A 16244-nucleotide genomic window follows, 5' to 3' on the forward strand; every position below is an offset into this window, starting at 1 on the left:
TGGAAAATGCAAGGTTTTCCCTGCAAGCAGTTTGCTAGTGTAAATGCAACATTCACACATGGTCTAAATGCCACTTAGGTTCACATCATAAACAGGGCACAGAGAGAGAGCTGCTGCCCCAAAGAGTCTTTGAAGAGCGATTCAGGGAGCCCAAGTAGGCACAAGGAAGAAGCAGCTCGAAGTCCAGTCCCAGCTCAAAATAAAAAGAGAAACTGATGCATTTTTCTGGGTAATGTGATGAGTACTTAAGTTGTGAAGATGCAGCAGTGCATTACCTTAGAAGATAAGGCAAGGGCTGAGGCAGAAGGCTATATGAAAGGAAATTCTCCTGCCAGGTAGTGCCAGAGCTGGCCAAGCCCCAGTGAAGCTCTGCGGAGCAAAGGGGAGACCCCCCTGTCCACCACCCTCTACATTCCTGTGGGACATGTCTACTGGGACAGGGCCAATTGCTGATGCCAAATTCACAAGCAAACAGAAAGATTTTGAAACACCTGAGTCAACAATATGTATTTTATTGCATGCCATTCCCAGCAGAATTTCTACAAGTTTATCACAACTCCACATTTCTGTTCCTATCCTACTTCACTCTGCTTTTGCCCTTTCTCTTTGTGTTTCATTTACCCGCAGTGTTAATTCTGCCCTGCTAACTCTACTCTCTGCCTTATTCTGTTCCCCTCCCCACTCTCCCAATTCGCTTTCCCAGGTTTCTGTCCAGGCTCACCTTCTCCCAGATCTCCCCCGGGTGCCACCAAAGGCAGCAGACAGTTGACAGGGTCACTTCTTGGCAAAAGAACGAAGGGAAACCTTCTCTGCTATCTCACGCCTCCAGCATCATCTGCAAAGCCTCTTCCACCTGAATTGTCACCATTCAGACCTAAAAGGCAATGAGACAAAGGGAAGAGGATCTTTGAACGATAACATTAAATTACAACTTTAACCTTTTCTCTCAGACATGTGGCAGCGCAGCTGCTGTACGTGCTAGTAGAATCTATATGATTCCCAAGCCACCATTAGCTCTTTCTTTTCTGCTTTCTCTATTTGATGAGCCCACATTTCACCATCCAGCAGGGAAGCCAAATGCTCCCAAAGAAGAAGAAAGCAGGGAAAGCACAACCCCTCACTCCAGCTCTCTAGGGGATGCATCCCAGCGAGTTGTAAGTTATGTTTGAATCTGCTTTAGCAGAATAAAAAGAAAGGCAGTCACAGCTGAGCCGAATCTATGGAGCCTGAAGGGCACAAGAGTTCCCAACGGATGTCTGAGTCACGCTCTGAGCTGGAGGCATCACACATCAACAAAGCCGACACAAGATCAGACATAGCTTTGGAACTATCTAGAATAACAGCCTGACTGAAGAGGAGAACCATATAAATCTGGATTCCCTTGAGTGTTAGGTTAGCTCTCCTCTCCAAAACTGTATCTGTACTGCACACATAAGGCCCTGGATCAATAGGCAAAACATCTGGCCTAAGTCATACTAACAAATTGCAAGAGCTATATGACTTCCTTCCCTTTATGGCAAAGCTCCTATGGAAGCCACACACATATATAAGCACCTATACTGACTCACTGTCCCCCACCCCATACAAGCTTAATAAACTCCTCTACATTCATACAACATTGCCTCACAAGTGTAATTCGAAGCAAAAACAAAACAAAACCCCAACCAAGAAAAAATGAACAAAAGGGAAACTCCCCAGTGGGACTAAAGCCATGCTCATTCTTAGCAAACCAACCCTTGACATGCCAAACTTTATACCAATGAGCCCTTGATGTTCTCTGTGCTAATTTATAAAGCACCCCCCACACCCCCTTTGAAGTACATGCCTGCTCCAGTGGGGTTCAGTAGCATTGAATAAAACATTCAGTAGCATGGAATAAAGCTTATTAGGAACAGCTCAAGCATGCAGGAACAAGACGGGCCTTTGGAGATTGCAGCAACCTGGGAGGGGCTGCACAAACATCGACAGCATGATTAGAATTCAAGTGTTCTTGACAAACTGGAAAAACAATCTTGAAAAAGCAATTCAGTACGGACAGCTAGGAATGACTGTAGAAAGAAACTGCAAGTACAAGGTAGGGAACATGCTGGCATGCCACTGATGTACTAAAAAGGGTCTGGGGCACATCATGTGTCACAGGCTGCCCATGAATGAACAATGTTGTGTTATGTTATGTTATGCTATGTTGTTATGTTATGAGAAGACTCTTGCAAATAGCTGATCTCATATTCAGATATATGAACAAGAGTGCTGTCTGCAAATACCCAAGGTAATCTCCCATTACTCACTCAGCAAGGCCTTAGGGGTCAGTTCAAGGAACTCCAGATCAACCGAAGAAAGCAGGGGGTAAGAAGAATCAGAGGTCAAAGATAAAAATCAGTATAATTCAGAGAAGAAAAGACTAAGATTGAAATTGTCTTCAGATAACCTAAGAAGTGCCTGCAAAGAGAGAGGAAGTGTTTTCCCTGTCCATTGTGGGCCAACATTAAAATTACAAAACACCTCTGGTGGAGAAGGTAATTTCTCTGAGGCAGATCGCTTGGGAGATCAGAGGATTTGAATAACAGATTAAAAACACTCTGGCCAGGAATGTTTTAGGCCAAGCTGATCTTTCCAGGGCTTGTGGTACAAGGCAGATGCATATAACATCTGGACTTTCACCTGCAGAGCTGTGCACATGATTGCAGCTCCTCTCGTGGATGCTGGAATGGACAAGATTCCCAGAAAGTCAATTCCACCTCTACTTGGAGAAAGTGTTTAGGGAAAAAGGACTGATCAGGGCTTTCTCTCTGATTTCAAGTACTGGCTGTAGGTGTACGGGTTTGGCAAGGTCCCTGCTAGGAGGTAGGACGGTGTGTGGTACAGCAGGAGTGGGCAGCTCCCAAAGCTATCGGGTGCTGCAGCAAAGGGCAGCGCCAGCCCACCTACCTGCTCTCTGATACCAACTGGCTGTCCCCAGGCAGGACAGGTATGTGCATCAGGGAATCAAAAGCATCCTGGAGACGCCCGACTGCTTGATTTGATTTGAGTGTTTAGAGCTGAGAAGGAACCCAAATGAGTGTTGGGTTGGAAGAAGATAGGAGGAAGGTCAGGGATTCATTGAGTGCTTTGCATTTCCATCTTATCTGCTTATTAATCGTAACGATGGTCCAAGTGCTGCTAAATCTGGAACAGGTTCTCTGGTTTTGTTCTGTAGTAGTAGCTTCAGACCCCCTTGGAAGCACCCCTGTCTTTATTCATTTGTTTGTGTGTTTTCTTTGCACAGAAGGTAAAAGCTGGCTTGATTTTTAGTATGCTATACCACTGCAAGATTTCATCGGCTTCGTATTGAGCTGCTACACCTAGAAAAGGACTGCCATAACATGGAAAGCAATAAAAAAAAAAAGAGAAAGAAAGAAAAAGAAAAACAGAAAGAAAAATGAGAAAAAATCCAGCTGCTTTTCTATTCTGCTTCTGGAACTTACTCTCTAAAAGCTGACTTTGCAGGCCCAGAAGAAGATTGTGTTACTCTAAGCAAAGCTTGAATAGGGTACTTACTGTTCTACGCCACTGGTATTCCCCTTGCTCAGATGCTGCCCACAGAAACAAGCAGCTTAAACAGGGCTCCCTTTTGAAGATGTCAACAGCTTGAGTTTCCCATTTAAAGGCTCTGGCATCAGGACGCCTTGAGGCCAGGTAATGTTATTAGGAAAGCAGAGTTCAATACAAAACAAGAGTCTGCAGGGAAGGGAGAAGCCTCTTCTGCAGGGTGAGACACAGCAGCAATGTGTAAGACTGAGATCCAGGGCTCTGCTAAGTCCCACAGACAGCAGGCTACTGATTTGTGTCCTTGGCCATCAGAGGTAGGGTCTCATCCCCGCACTTTCAGTTGTGCCATGGGGGCAGCAGTTAGCACAGGGCCCACATCTGCTGGTGCAACCCTTTCTCCCCTCTCCGGAACAACACTGGGTGGGGGAATCTGGTTATAGAATCACAGAATGGTTTGGGTTGGAAGGGACCTTCAAAGATCGTCTGGTGTAAGCCCCCTGCCCTGGGCAGGGACATCTTTCACTAGACCAGGTCACCCAAAGCTCTGTCCAGCCCAGCTTTGAACACTTCCAGGGATGGGGCATCCACAACTTCTCTGGCCAACCTGTTCCAGCATCTCGCCGCTGGAGATTGTGAAGAGTTTCTTCCTTATTATTGTAGAAATCTAAACCTACCACCTTCTAGTTTAAATGGTTAGCCCCTGCTCTATCACTACAGGCCCTGGTAACAAGACTCTCTCCATCTTTATAAGCCCCTTTAAGTATTTAAAGGCTGCAATAAGGTCTCCCCGGAGCCTTCTCTTCTCCAGGCCGAACAACCCCAACTCTCTCGGCCTTTCTTCACAGAAGAGGTGTTACAGGGCCTCTCGCCCCTATTAGAAGGAGACACCCCCTCCCTCCAAAGTCCTCACGGACCAGCTCCGCAGCCTTTCCGACCACCAGCGCCTCGGCATGCCTCACCCGGAAAGCCAGCACCCCCCCGGGCAGCCTCCCCGCACCACCCAAAACAGCTCTGGGGCGGCCGATGCTCCGCAGGAGGGATGCTCTGCCCCCCCCCAGCCTCCGAGGTTTCTTTCCGCCTTTCTGGTTAATTCTCCAGCTGCAATAGAAGAAGGGATGGCTCCGGCCTGGCCTGGGCCGGCCCCCCCCGGTAGTCCCATCCCCGTCCCGCCCTTTGGCCGGAGCCGCCCCGGCGCAGCCGCCAGTGGCTGCGGGGGACGGGGGGGAGTTGTCCCGCTGCCCGCCCCTCCGGGGGCGCGGCCCGGCCCCGCTCCGGCGGGGGCGGGCGGTAGAAAGGCGGGCGGCGAGGCGGGCGGCGGCAGTGCGCCCAGCGGCATCGCGCAAGGGCCGGGCCCCGCCGGGGACCGAGGGTGCCAGCATGGCTCTGGATTTCCTCGCGGGATGCGTCGGCGGTGAGGGCCGGGGGGGGGGGGGCAAAAAAGAGAAAAAATAAAAAGGGGGGAGGGGGGGGGAGAAAAAAGCGGAAGAGAAAAGGGGGCAAGGGAGGAAAAACAGAAATTTTTTTTCGAGAAGGGGGGGTGGAGGGGAGGGCTGGGCGCGGCGCTTTTATTTTGTGAGCGGAGAATTGCGGAGGGCACCGGGCCGCCCCGCCGCAGGTGGGGGCCGAGGGCGGCGGGCGTGGGGCGGGGGGGGGATGCAGCGGGCAGCGCCGGTGCGGAGAGAGGGAGGGAGAGAGGGAGGGAGGGAGGGAGATCTCGGGGATTTCCTGAAGTGGCGGGGGGGGGAGCGGGCTGTCCCTCCCCGTGGCGGTGCCGCAGCGCCGGGGTTTGCCCGAAAGGGGCTGGAAAGGGGGGTGGTGGGGAGGGAGCTCGCCCGGGGTTAGCAAACGGGCAGCAGCAGCAGGCTCGGGGACCCCTCTGACCTGAAAATATTTATAGCGGGGAGCTTGAACGCGAAGAGGAGGAGAGAAGGCGTATGCTCATCTTGCTGTTCCCTCTGCATCTGCTTACGGCCTCCCTTCTTCCATTTTTAGCGGTTGTTACACCGCGTTCAGGAGATTTAGTCTGGCTTTTCAGTTATTTGCGTTTGCTGTTCTCCTTGCCAATATGGCAAAGAGATATTTTTTTTAATTTTTTTTTTTTTTTTACAGCTTCTCTCCGACTTCATCCTAGTGATCCTTGCCTTGCCAAGGATCCCGTGTGGTCAGTTGTGCCACTGGTCTTTTCATGGCAAACGCAGCACACCGCTTTTTTTGTGACTTGGACTATGTTGCCACTGTGCTGGCCTTGACCAACCTGGATTACTCCATCCTACAGCAGGCTTTGTATTTCTGCCGCAGCCTCTCAGGAAGAGGGAGGGATGTTATCTTTCTGCAAATGTGAGAAGGTCATAAGTGAATTGAACTTCCAGTTTTGGTTCACAGAATTAGGGAGCTAGAGGATCCCTTGCTTCAGCCAGTTTTTCAGTGCAAAATGCATGTATTCAGATTAGGCAGTATAACTCATAGGCCTGCATGTAACTTCTAAAAATTCCTTTGATGCTAGAATAAAGCAAAGCTTTTTGGTAATGCATGGTCCTTCTGCAGGTGGTACCATCGCATCTGGAAAGGCTTTGGGCAGAGAGCAGGAGTTTTCTGCTTCTTCTAGAGAAGCTTCATGGTTTTCTACGCTTCCACACAGTGGCACATGCATGAAAAATTGTGCTTTGGAGGAAATCTGCCTTTTCTGCCCCTTAGGCTGCGGCCAGGAGTCACCACTGAGCACCCCATATGATGTGGCAGGCTCTGTAGTCACACACTTCAACCCCAACCGGGGCTCAGAAGCTTGACGGGAGCGTAAAGGCATCTAGTACAGGCCTGAAGGACTGAACTGTAGATCTCTTATCTTCTGACTTGATAGGATGCTCTTTACCTGGCCTGCCAATAACGCTGTGCACTTACACCTCAGGCTGGAGGTCATGCTCGGGCTACTGTAGCCCCAGACCCAGGAAGAAAACTGTGAGGCATAACCATGGTGTTTGTTTTGTTTCAGGTGCTGCCGGAGTGCTGGTAGGACACCCATTTGACACTGTTAAGGTGGGTTGATTATGAAATACCTTTGTCTCTACGTAGAGAACTTGAAAGTTTTTCCAAGAAGTGGGGGAGGAAAAAAATCCCCAGGCACTGTAGGAGCATAAATCTGTGCTGGAAAGCTTGGAGCGAGCCTCCTCAACCACTCGTTATAGATTTGCAGTCTCCAGCTCTTCAGAAGTGAAAAAATTATTTGTATGTGTCATTCAACCCAGTAACATGACAAACATTGGCCTGAACTACATCAGTACAGTAACAATGTTGTATTTGAAAATACAATCTTACCTTTAACTTAATTTTGTTCTAAGCTTGCTTCTCTGCAGCTGTTCATCACTAACTGCTCAAACTGCCTCTCCCTGCGTTTGTAACTCAAACCTACTTCGTTACTAGGTTGAAATCTCTGTTGTTTCCCCTTCAAGCTCTGCTACTTTCTCCTCAAGCATTAATTTGTTACACTAGCCACAGGGTGTAAGTGGATAAAAATCCACAGCATGAAGCTTGCCTGGGGGCTTTTTCCTCCCTTTAAGTATGACTATACATTTTTATAACTTTCCAAGTTAAGATTGATTTTCTGATGGTCTGTTAGCTGTATGTATTATGCATACTAAGGGTAGCTAAGACCTGTTCAAAGATAAGATTTTAAATCTCCTGGAGGGCCCTTCAGCCAGGACTCCCAGGGTCCAAGCCCATTTTTCAGAATGGGATGACAACTTAAGTCACTTTTCAGCAGCCTTATCCAATGTATTGCACTGGAAGAATAGAAGAAGGGGTGCCAATATATTCCCTGCTAAATTAATATACCAGATCACTTGACTGCAGCAGAGAGCATGCCACCCTCTAGATCTATATTTGGAATACCTCTACCTTGCTGAATTTAGATATGCAAAAGGCTGACAGAGTTAATGAGGTCATCACCATATTCTGTATTCTAGCACATGGTTAATTCAACACAGATTTTCCTAGTTATTGGATATTAGTCCTTGCCAGTCAAGTGCAAGCTGCTCAAATAGTAAAAACTGTATGTGTGTTTCTCAGAGTAGGGTAAATTTGACTGTTAAGTAATTGGGTTGAATTCTAGTATATATATTTTCAGGAATGGTATTATCCAGACTTGCACTTTTTTTTTTTATGGTGGTACAGGGCCGGCTGTCTTTTTCTCTCCCTCCCACCCTGCCAAGTTTTACATGCTTAACTTAAGGTGATGGGTCATTTCACTGAAGCCAGCAAAACTGCTAAAACTCTATGCTCAGACTAAGGTTAAGCATGTCTGGGGTTTTTTGGTTTTTGAAGTGGAACAGCTTCTAGTGCATGAAACTAAACATTTAAGTGTCTGCAAAACTGGGGCTCCCATGCTAGTTCCAGCAGATGTATTATTGCAAAATAGATGTGTTGGCTTTAGAAAAAGCATGTTGCTTTACAATAGAGCAAATAGTTTGTTTCTGGATGACTTTAACTGTTCTATGAAATCCAGTATGGCACACTGTATTTTCATGCCCATTAGAAGGTATTACAAGCATTTCCTTTATTTTTCAGAGAAAATACTAATGTTTGTGTTATTAGCTGGCATAGTCACCACTGTATGTGGGAAAACTAACACTATAACCAGTCTTTAAAAAAAAAAAAAAGACAGACATTGCATAACTTGTTGTGTATGTATATGTGTTAAGAATTAACCCTTTTTATAGTTCTGCAGTGTATAAAGGGCTAGCTGGTAGTCACCTTAGACTGTAAGTTTTTAATATATCTGAACAATGGGAAAGCTGCTTAGATAAGCCAGAATTTTACTGCTGTCTTGGCTTTTAAGCTCCTTTTTTGACCGGTGATCATGTTTCCCAAAGCGGGGAGGGGGATGGTGGGACACACAGGGAGAGATTAAGCCGGTGAAGTCACCCTGCAAAACCCACAACTGAGCTGATCACAGAACTGGCAAACTCCTTATCCCTGGTTTGTTGATGTAATGTATAAAATTGCTTTTTTGCTTTTAACTGCCTTTACTTTCTGAGCTAGGGGCTGTCTTCATTAACAGCAAAAGTGTTACTTTGTTGTAGATGACAGATAAGCCTCATCACGGGAGAGTTACCTAGTAAGTATAGCCCAGGTGAACACTTCTGTTTCTCTCAGTCTTAATTTATTCCCAAATGTATTAGTTCAAATAAAGATCTAAAAGACTTATGAAGCTTTTTCCCTTTTTAGTTTTAAACTGATGTGTCCCTCTTCTACAGCTATGGCATGGAGGGAGTGGGGTTTAAATATCCCTTTTTTTTTAATGTAAAGTCTTATTCTGAACCTTCTTTCTGGTATGCATTTCTGGCTATATATACTTGCACACACAATGGTTCTAAAACTGAATCTCAGGCACACTGTTGTTGAGGTCTTATCCACTACATATCCTTGGAGGACATTTTCATTGCTCAAACACTTCTAAATCACTTATCACTTATTTGGAACATTATTAAATGTTTGGACTGTTTTGGGGCGTGGTGGGGTTTGGGTTGTTTGTGGGTTTTTTTCCTTAGTCTTGAGTACCTTTATGCAAGTCTTTAGTGATGTGAAATTAGCATGTTAGTATTGGACCTAAAACCTTACTAACAGTGGTTTCAAATAACAAGAAAGCAAGAATATTGGACAATGAAGAGAATAGAGGGTTAAAATTTGCACATGATTCATCCTTCCTATAGTTGTGCACACTAAAGAGCTTGTTGAATATGGCATTAATACTGATGAAATAAAGTTTCATATGCATTCATTGCCTTACCTGGCAGTTTGCTAATGCAGGTATACCTATGTGGTCATCGCCGTGCTCAAGTGGAAGAGCTGTTTTTCATTCTTAGATGTGGAGCATCAGTGCTCTCTAAATATTTTATCCTACAACAACGCTTAATAGGTCAATATTTCACAAATTATTTAGACAAAAATAGTGGGAGCTGTACACCACTAGGAAATTCAACCTATATACAGAATATGACTAATTCTGAACTACTAAAGACAAGTGTATAGAAAAGTTAAAGTAAGAAGGTTCCTAAGCTGCATGCAATTCTCCCAAAGCCCATACATGTGGAAGTCCCCTGACTGCACAGACAGGGTTTGAAACAATAGCAGTAAGTTATTAATGGAGTAAAACCTTCGTTCTGTGCAATTCTGACAGCTTGTTAAGACTTATGACTTTGCTTGTGGGTCTGCTTCTTGAGCAGTTTTAACAATCTGCCTGCCCCCCCCAAATGTCACTTTGAGTGACAAAGGATTTATTTTCTATGAATCCTGCTATAAGCCTACTTTTAGCTCTAAGAAGTTTTAAAACCCTGTTCCATCTTGGAAGACCTGAGGTGATCTCAGCCTCCCAGTCTGGCTAGCACACACTAACGTGTATACTAAAAGGACACTTAAAACTAAAGCTTTGATTTACAAAACAAAGTGACATGCTGTAGGAATGGAATATTAAAAAAAAATACTGAAATTGTAAATAATTATTTTTTGCCTCAGAGAAAGCTAATCTGAACACAGAATTTTGACAAACTGTGTCCCCAAACCCTTTTCTAGACCCACATCATCTTACGGGTCTTTCATTGTTGTGGTGGTGTTTACTACTACTTTAGGCAAACAGGGATAAAAAGATTTTACAGTTGGGAATCTTTCATGTAGATCTGATAATCTTTTCCTTTGTTCAGAGTAAGAGTCTTGAAATTTTTTGCCCTAGATAGAGTTGCAGCAGCAGCAGCATTAAATGGTTGAAAACCATCTTTTCTGAGGAACGTTGCAGCCTTCCATGCTAGAGAACAAAGACAGATTTCTAACTTCCCCAGTCCAGTGAAACCAATTTATTGAATTTATTGCAGTGTAGGGTCTTGCACAAACAAGGTAGCTATGAGGCTTTTTTGTTTTGTTTGAAATGTGTTGAGAACAAATTAGCAGGAAAAACTGAATTGGAGTTTTCCATTAAATGTTGAAAAATATCTGGGTAATTGGCCTGTCTCCTAATGTCACCAGTTACAGTAGCTTCTATCTGTCCAGCAGAACATAACTTTTCCAAAACTGAAATGGTAACTGATTACCAACATTAAAGGTTTGAAACAGCTACACCCTCACAAATTGTTTGCATTTAGCAAGCTTAAAAAAAAAAAAAAAACAAAAACTGAAATTTAAAAGGACAGGTGGCTTTCTATTCTTTCCTTATGCAAAGTAAGACATCTCAAGAGTCTCTTCCTAGCTACCCTCTGAAAAAAATCAGATCTCAGTGAAGGGTCCCAAGTCTGGTAGCCAAAAACACTGGGGGGGTGGTGTTGAGAGTTTCCACACTTTTACAATTATCCTTATTTTATGCTTGACTTGTAAATAGATTTTTATGAAATTCCATCAGGTTTGTACAGATAGTCCTTAATGTGAACAGAAGTATTCTTGGCAGTTAAAGAAAGTTCTTATTGTAGCCAGTACTTGAAAACACCAATCTGAAATTCTAGATAAGTGTACCCTGTTGTACTTTCACATACTGTTTTTCTAATATTTACAAGCAGTTAATAATCCTCCTGCCTTCATGTTTTCACCCCCCAAATTAATTCAAAACACAGAATATTTTTAAATTATTTTGCCACATATGGCATTTCAGTGTATAAACATTGCTATAGCAAATCTCCATATATGTACAAGACAGTAGTTTACCAATTAGGCTGCTCTTGACATACAGATCAGTATCTCACAACTTTTTATAGGTTCGTCTACAAGTTCAAAATGTAGAGAAACCTCTCTACCGTGGGACCTTCCATTGCTTTCAGACCATCATAAAGCAAGAATCTGTAAGTACAGAATTAATGCTTTGCCTATTTTGTATCAGAAGGGTGGGAAAGCTGTAAAAAAACCCTGCAAATATTGAAGATCAAGAGAAAAGCATACTCTGAACATCACCTGACCGTAGGGCAGATAGCATAGTCAGAAGTTTGCCAGAAACTTCATGATCACTAAGTTAGAAGTTGATATTTTGAAGTTAACTTTTTAAATAAGATAACGAGTATTTGAATAGCTAATTTTCTGAGTATTCAAGCAATGAGTGAGGAAATTGGTGAGCTTTTTTTTCTGCTGAAGCTTCAAGACCATAACTAGAAGGGTGGCTTCAGGCTTTTAGCTACATAAAAAATAAAGCATAAATTTTAGCAGAAAACTTTTCTCCGGATGGACTAATATTATTTTCTGGATGTGTTCAACTATGTATTTGTACTGCTAAAAATGTTTAGATGTTTGTGTCCTAGGCAGCAATGAAATTATTACTACAAAGCAAGATGATACCAATCTTCTGGCCACTGTTAGAAAGTTAGGGCACAAGGGAGAGCCAGAAAGGCCATGTTCTGCATAGTTTCAGGAGGTTATCAACACCACTGTTTAAAAAGGGTTTTTCCCTCCTTCTTCCATTAGGCTTTTGGACTCTATAAAGGTATTGGGTCACCAATGATGGGACTTACCTTCATTAACGCACTCGTGTTCGGTGTACAAGGAAACACGCTTCGTGCTCTTGGAAAAGACACTCCTCTAAACCAGTTCCTTGCAGGGTCAGCGGCAGGCGCTATCCAGTGCATCATCTGCTGTCCCATGGAGCTGGCAAAGACAAGAATGCAGCTTCAAGGAACAGGCGAATACAAACTAAAAATGAAGAACTACAAAAATTCTCTGGATTGTTTGATCAAAATCTATCGAAAGGAAGGGCTGAGGGGTATCAACAGGGGCATGGTCTCTACATTCATAAGAGAGACCCCAAGCTTTGGCTTTTACTTCCTGACCTACGACTGCATGACCAGGTATTTAGGCTGTGAAGCTGAAGACAGTTACGTTATTCCCAAGCTGCTGTTTTCTGGGGGGATGTCGGGAATCGTGTCCTGGCTCTCAACCTATCCCGTGGATGTGATCAAATCCCGGCTTCAGGCTGACGGAGTCGGAGGCGTTACACAATACAACGGCATTTTAGACTGTGTCAGAAAGAGTTACCACGAAGAAGGCTGGAGGGTGTTCACAAGAGGTCTTACTTCCACGCTTCTCCGTGCTTTTCCTGTCAACGCAGCTACCTTTGCTACTGTCACTGTGTTCCTAATGTATATGAGGTCAGAAGACAACCTTCGTGAATGTGAACCAGGTCCAGTAATCCAGCAGCCTTCCAGTTTGTGAACCTTACCTGTTTGTTCTCCTAATCCAAAGCCCGGCTGGTTGGGCTTGGGTTTTTTTGTTTTTGTTTTTTTTTTTAAATGTAAACACTTGACCCGCACAAGTGGTATAAACATATACTATCTGTGTAAAGAATTCCTTAATGTGTCAAATTAGGATTTCATCTCATTACTTGTATAAACAGCATATTGCCTTATTAAGGACTTCATATCTAGTAGTATCCAAGTAAGATGGGGACCTGCCTTTAGCAAGTACTGTACAGTTACTGCTGCGGCTCCAGAAGAGGACCTGGAGAATGTCATAGTACCAGAAATCAGGTTTTCTTCCACTCATTTTCTGAAAGACTGAGCCGAGTTGAATGCAGAAGTGTCTTCAGAAAAGAAATGCTCTTTTTGTATGTAACAGCAGTAAGTGTAGTCCTCTGAGGTGAAGTAGGGGGAGGAATTTAAATGTTGGAAGCATTTTGCAGGTAACCCTGAACTGTTTTAAGACATGGACTAGCATTCAGCTAGCCATGTGTTTTACTTTTCCTCTGCTTTTATACATCTGTGGTTTTAGTAGCAACTTTGTTCATACTGGTTTGCACAAAAAAAAAAAAAAAAAAAGAGGAAGAAAGATTTGTTCCTAAGCTACTCCCTCACCTTTCAGCTTTGAATAAATATCTTAAGCACAAAGTTACCATCTGCACTCAAACGCACTTGTTCCTTTAAATCTCAAGGCTTGTAAGGATTTGGGGAAACTCAAATTTAGTAAGATTGATGTTATTTGCCTTCAACTCTATTTCTCATTTGGTGGGTGCACAGATTGTATTGACTACATTCAGACCAAACAGACTTTTGTTCTCTGAAATTACTGCAACTTTGCGCCACTTCTCCCAATGTGCCCCATAGCAGCCAGTAATGTACAGAAGTCAAAGTCCTGCCTGTGGTATTGCACAAAATGTTTGTGGGTGCAATGTTAGCTTAGCAGCTTAAAGTACTGTAGAAATACGTACATGTTTAGAATGGGAGGTTTCATACCTTTCCAGAAAATAGGGGTGTGTCTGAAACGGTTGGTGTTCAATACACTTGCATTATGAATTTAAACAATACTAATTTTTATGTATTTAGTTACAGTGCTACTGGAAAGAAGACTGAAAAGGGTTTTGGAGAATTTTCTTGTTACATTAATCCACTGTGATTTTTTTTTTTAGCAGTCTGTTCAAGAGGGACTGCATTAGTCAAAGAGCTATAAACAGTTATTTAAGATTTGGAGTAAGAACTACACATATTTGGCACAAATAGCTAGGAGGAAGGAGTGCATGTGTATGAAGAATGTTCTAAAACGTATCAGACTAGTTCACTAAGTACAACTTGTTACACTTTTGGTTGGGACAAGTGCAATATGTGTTTAATTTATATGAATTTTCTAAAGAAACCTTATTTCATAGCATTTTGCACTGTAACAAAATATGCTGGAGAAACCTGTAAAACTGGTATGTCTTTTTATACCTTGGAGGTATGTTGGATGTTTTAGTGCCTACTTGCACCGAGATTCAAATTGAATGTTAAATCTGTCTACTAAGCTGCATATGCACAACAACTCACAGCAAAGACCATTTACACCTTTGTACAGTAGTCTAATTATTGTATATAAAATGGAGGGAATAAATTTTTTAAAAATTTTGACTTTGGTTCTTTAAAGTTTCTTATGTTTTACTTAGATGCTTGTGTTAAACCTACCTTGCAAGAGGGTGGGGTTTCTGGCTTTTGCCTGAAGAAACTTGTTCCCCATCTGCCTTCCATGCACCACCAGGAAGGGCAGTGCCTTGCTCTGGCTTAGAGCGTATCAGCTCATTGAAGCAAAGAAAGGAAGTTGCCTGAGCTTGCTTCTTCAGACTGACTTGAAGATATTACAGCTACTAAGAGAACAATCCTTTTAGAGCCAAAGAGCTGGCAGCATGGTTGGACCCTTCATATTCTGCATTTATTTGGTTTAAGCAGTGCGGATCTGCACCAAGGCTGCACAACTGCAGAAGACAAGTCTAGAGTCCTTGCAGAGTCACATCAGAATCAAGTACCAGGTCTGCCAACAACACTGTTCATACCTGAATCAGAAGAATGCTTGGCTCCAAGATACACAAGTTTCGCAAAAAGCTTTGTAGGTTGTAGTGTTGTTTTTAGACAGCACAACTAGCCCACAAAGAGCACCAATATTCCAAATACAAAGCCATGCAGGAAAAGCGGGATGATGCATGTTATGACCTATGAAAAAGACCTCTCATTGCTGATGAGAGGTTATTTCAGGTACTGGCTCTGCTAATTCGTGTTCTTAAATGGTAGATACACATGACCTAAAGAGACCCTGTCAAGCATCAGTTTGCTAGATCAGAAAAGGGAAAGGCCACTACGCCAACTAACTGTGACCAGGAGCAGTTCCACTCAAGTACCTTGTGTTCTCTCAGCAGGAGCAACGATGTTGAACTATGGCACAGAAACAAATACTTGGAATAAACAAATACTGTCTCCCTAAAAGACAGGAACATCATTAAAACAGAAAGGGCTACACAATGTTTTACTTGTATTTACTAAAACATTCTCTCCAGAAAGTCATCCATCTGAACTTAAATAATCAGTAGCAGACACTGGAGGTTACTCAACAAGCCTAAGAGGAGGGTAAAAGTCAGCTTTCAACCTAGTCTGATGTCGGTTGCTTGAAATCTGTGTGACTCCTAACCAATAAATCAAGCTAGACAATAGCCTCAGCCTTTTCAAACACAATTCAGTTCCTTCCTGCTAGATTTTTTCAAATGTCAGCCAATTTAGCCAAGTCAAACAGAACTGTACTGTGCCTCCGCAGACTCTCCTTCCCACAAGCATCATGATCCTGGGTAGGAGATGCTCTTAATACTTTCTTACTCCCTTCAGTTGTTGGGGTAAAACTGTCACCTACTACCAAGTGCCCGTGCTCTACTTTCTTCTGACCCACCCTCCTAGTGGATGGGTCATACCAGTGTTACAAGTCACAGCCACAAATATGCTCAATTAGGAAAAAAAGCACCCAGGTACAACCCTTCCAGGTTTTAAAGAAGTTATTATAGTAAAACTACTGGTGAGAAATTCAGTTCATATATCATGTCTGCAACCATAACATGACAGTATTCAAATTTTTTTTCTTTGTTCTCTCTTCCTTGCCTTCCTCTGCATATAGCTTTTTTACAGTTCACATGAAAAAGCAGCAAGACATTCAAGGAATGAAAACCAGTACATGACAGGTGCAGGACAGGTAGCGTACTGGGAAAGTTACTAAGATGCAAGTATAAAAAGTTGACCTTGCAGAGAAGAGAGGTGTGTGTTCTTTGAAGTTAAATATATTCACTATTATGCTGGAAAACACATGTTAACACCTGTTGTTAGCCAGACTTTTGATCTGTGAATAGTTAAAGAACAACTTAAAGCCTAGAAGTATGTCAAACACCATTAGATTAGCAGAAGGTGCTATTAAACCCCTCTTCTGCCAGAAAAACAGCCAGAGAAAATAGCAGCTTGCTCCAGGGCCACATGCCATAT

At 43.3% G+C, this 16244-nt stretch overlaps 1 protein-coding gene across 2 annotated transcripts; it reads left to right on the forward strand.

Moving 5' to 3' along the window:
• Window positions 1-4812: 4812 nt before the first annotated feature.
• On the forward strand, window positions 4813-14363 carry SLC25A29 (solute carrier family 25 member 29). 2 transcript variants are annotated; one of them, XM_075029840.1, is made up of 4 exons: window positions 4813-4939; window positions 6518-6561; window positions 11259-11342; window positions 11956-14363. In XM_075029840.1, the coding sequence occupies exons 1-4, from the start codon at window positions 4906-4908 to the stop codon at window positions 12697-12699; spliced, it is 906 nt and encodes a 301-aa protein (XP_074885941.1). In that variant the 5' UTR covers window positions 4813-4905; the 3' UTR covers window positions 12700-14363. The 2 variants fall into 2 exon arrangements, with proteins under 2 accessions (XP_074885941.1, XP_074885943.1); XM_075029842.1 differs by lacking the exon at window positions 4813-4939 and adding an exon at window positions 5857-5873.
• The last annotated feature ends 1881 nt before the right edge of the window (window positions 14364-16244 follow it).

Source organism: Buteo buteo, chromosome 6 (genome assembly GCF_964188355.1).
Source record: "Buteo buteo chromosome 6, bButBut1.hap1.1, whole genome shotgun sequence".
NCBI classification, from domain to species: Eukaryota; Metazoa; Chordata; class Aves; order Accipitriformes; family Accipitridae; genus Buteo; species Buteo buteo.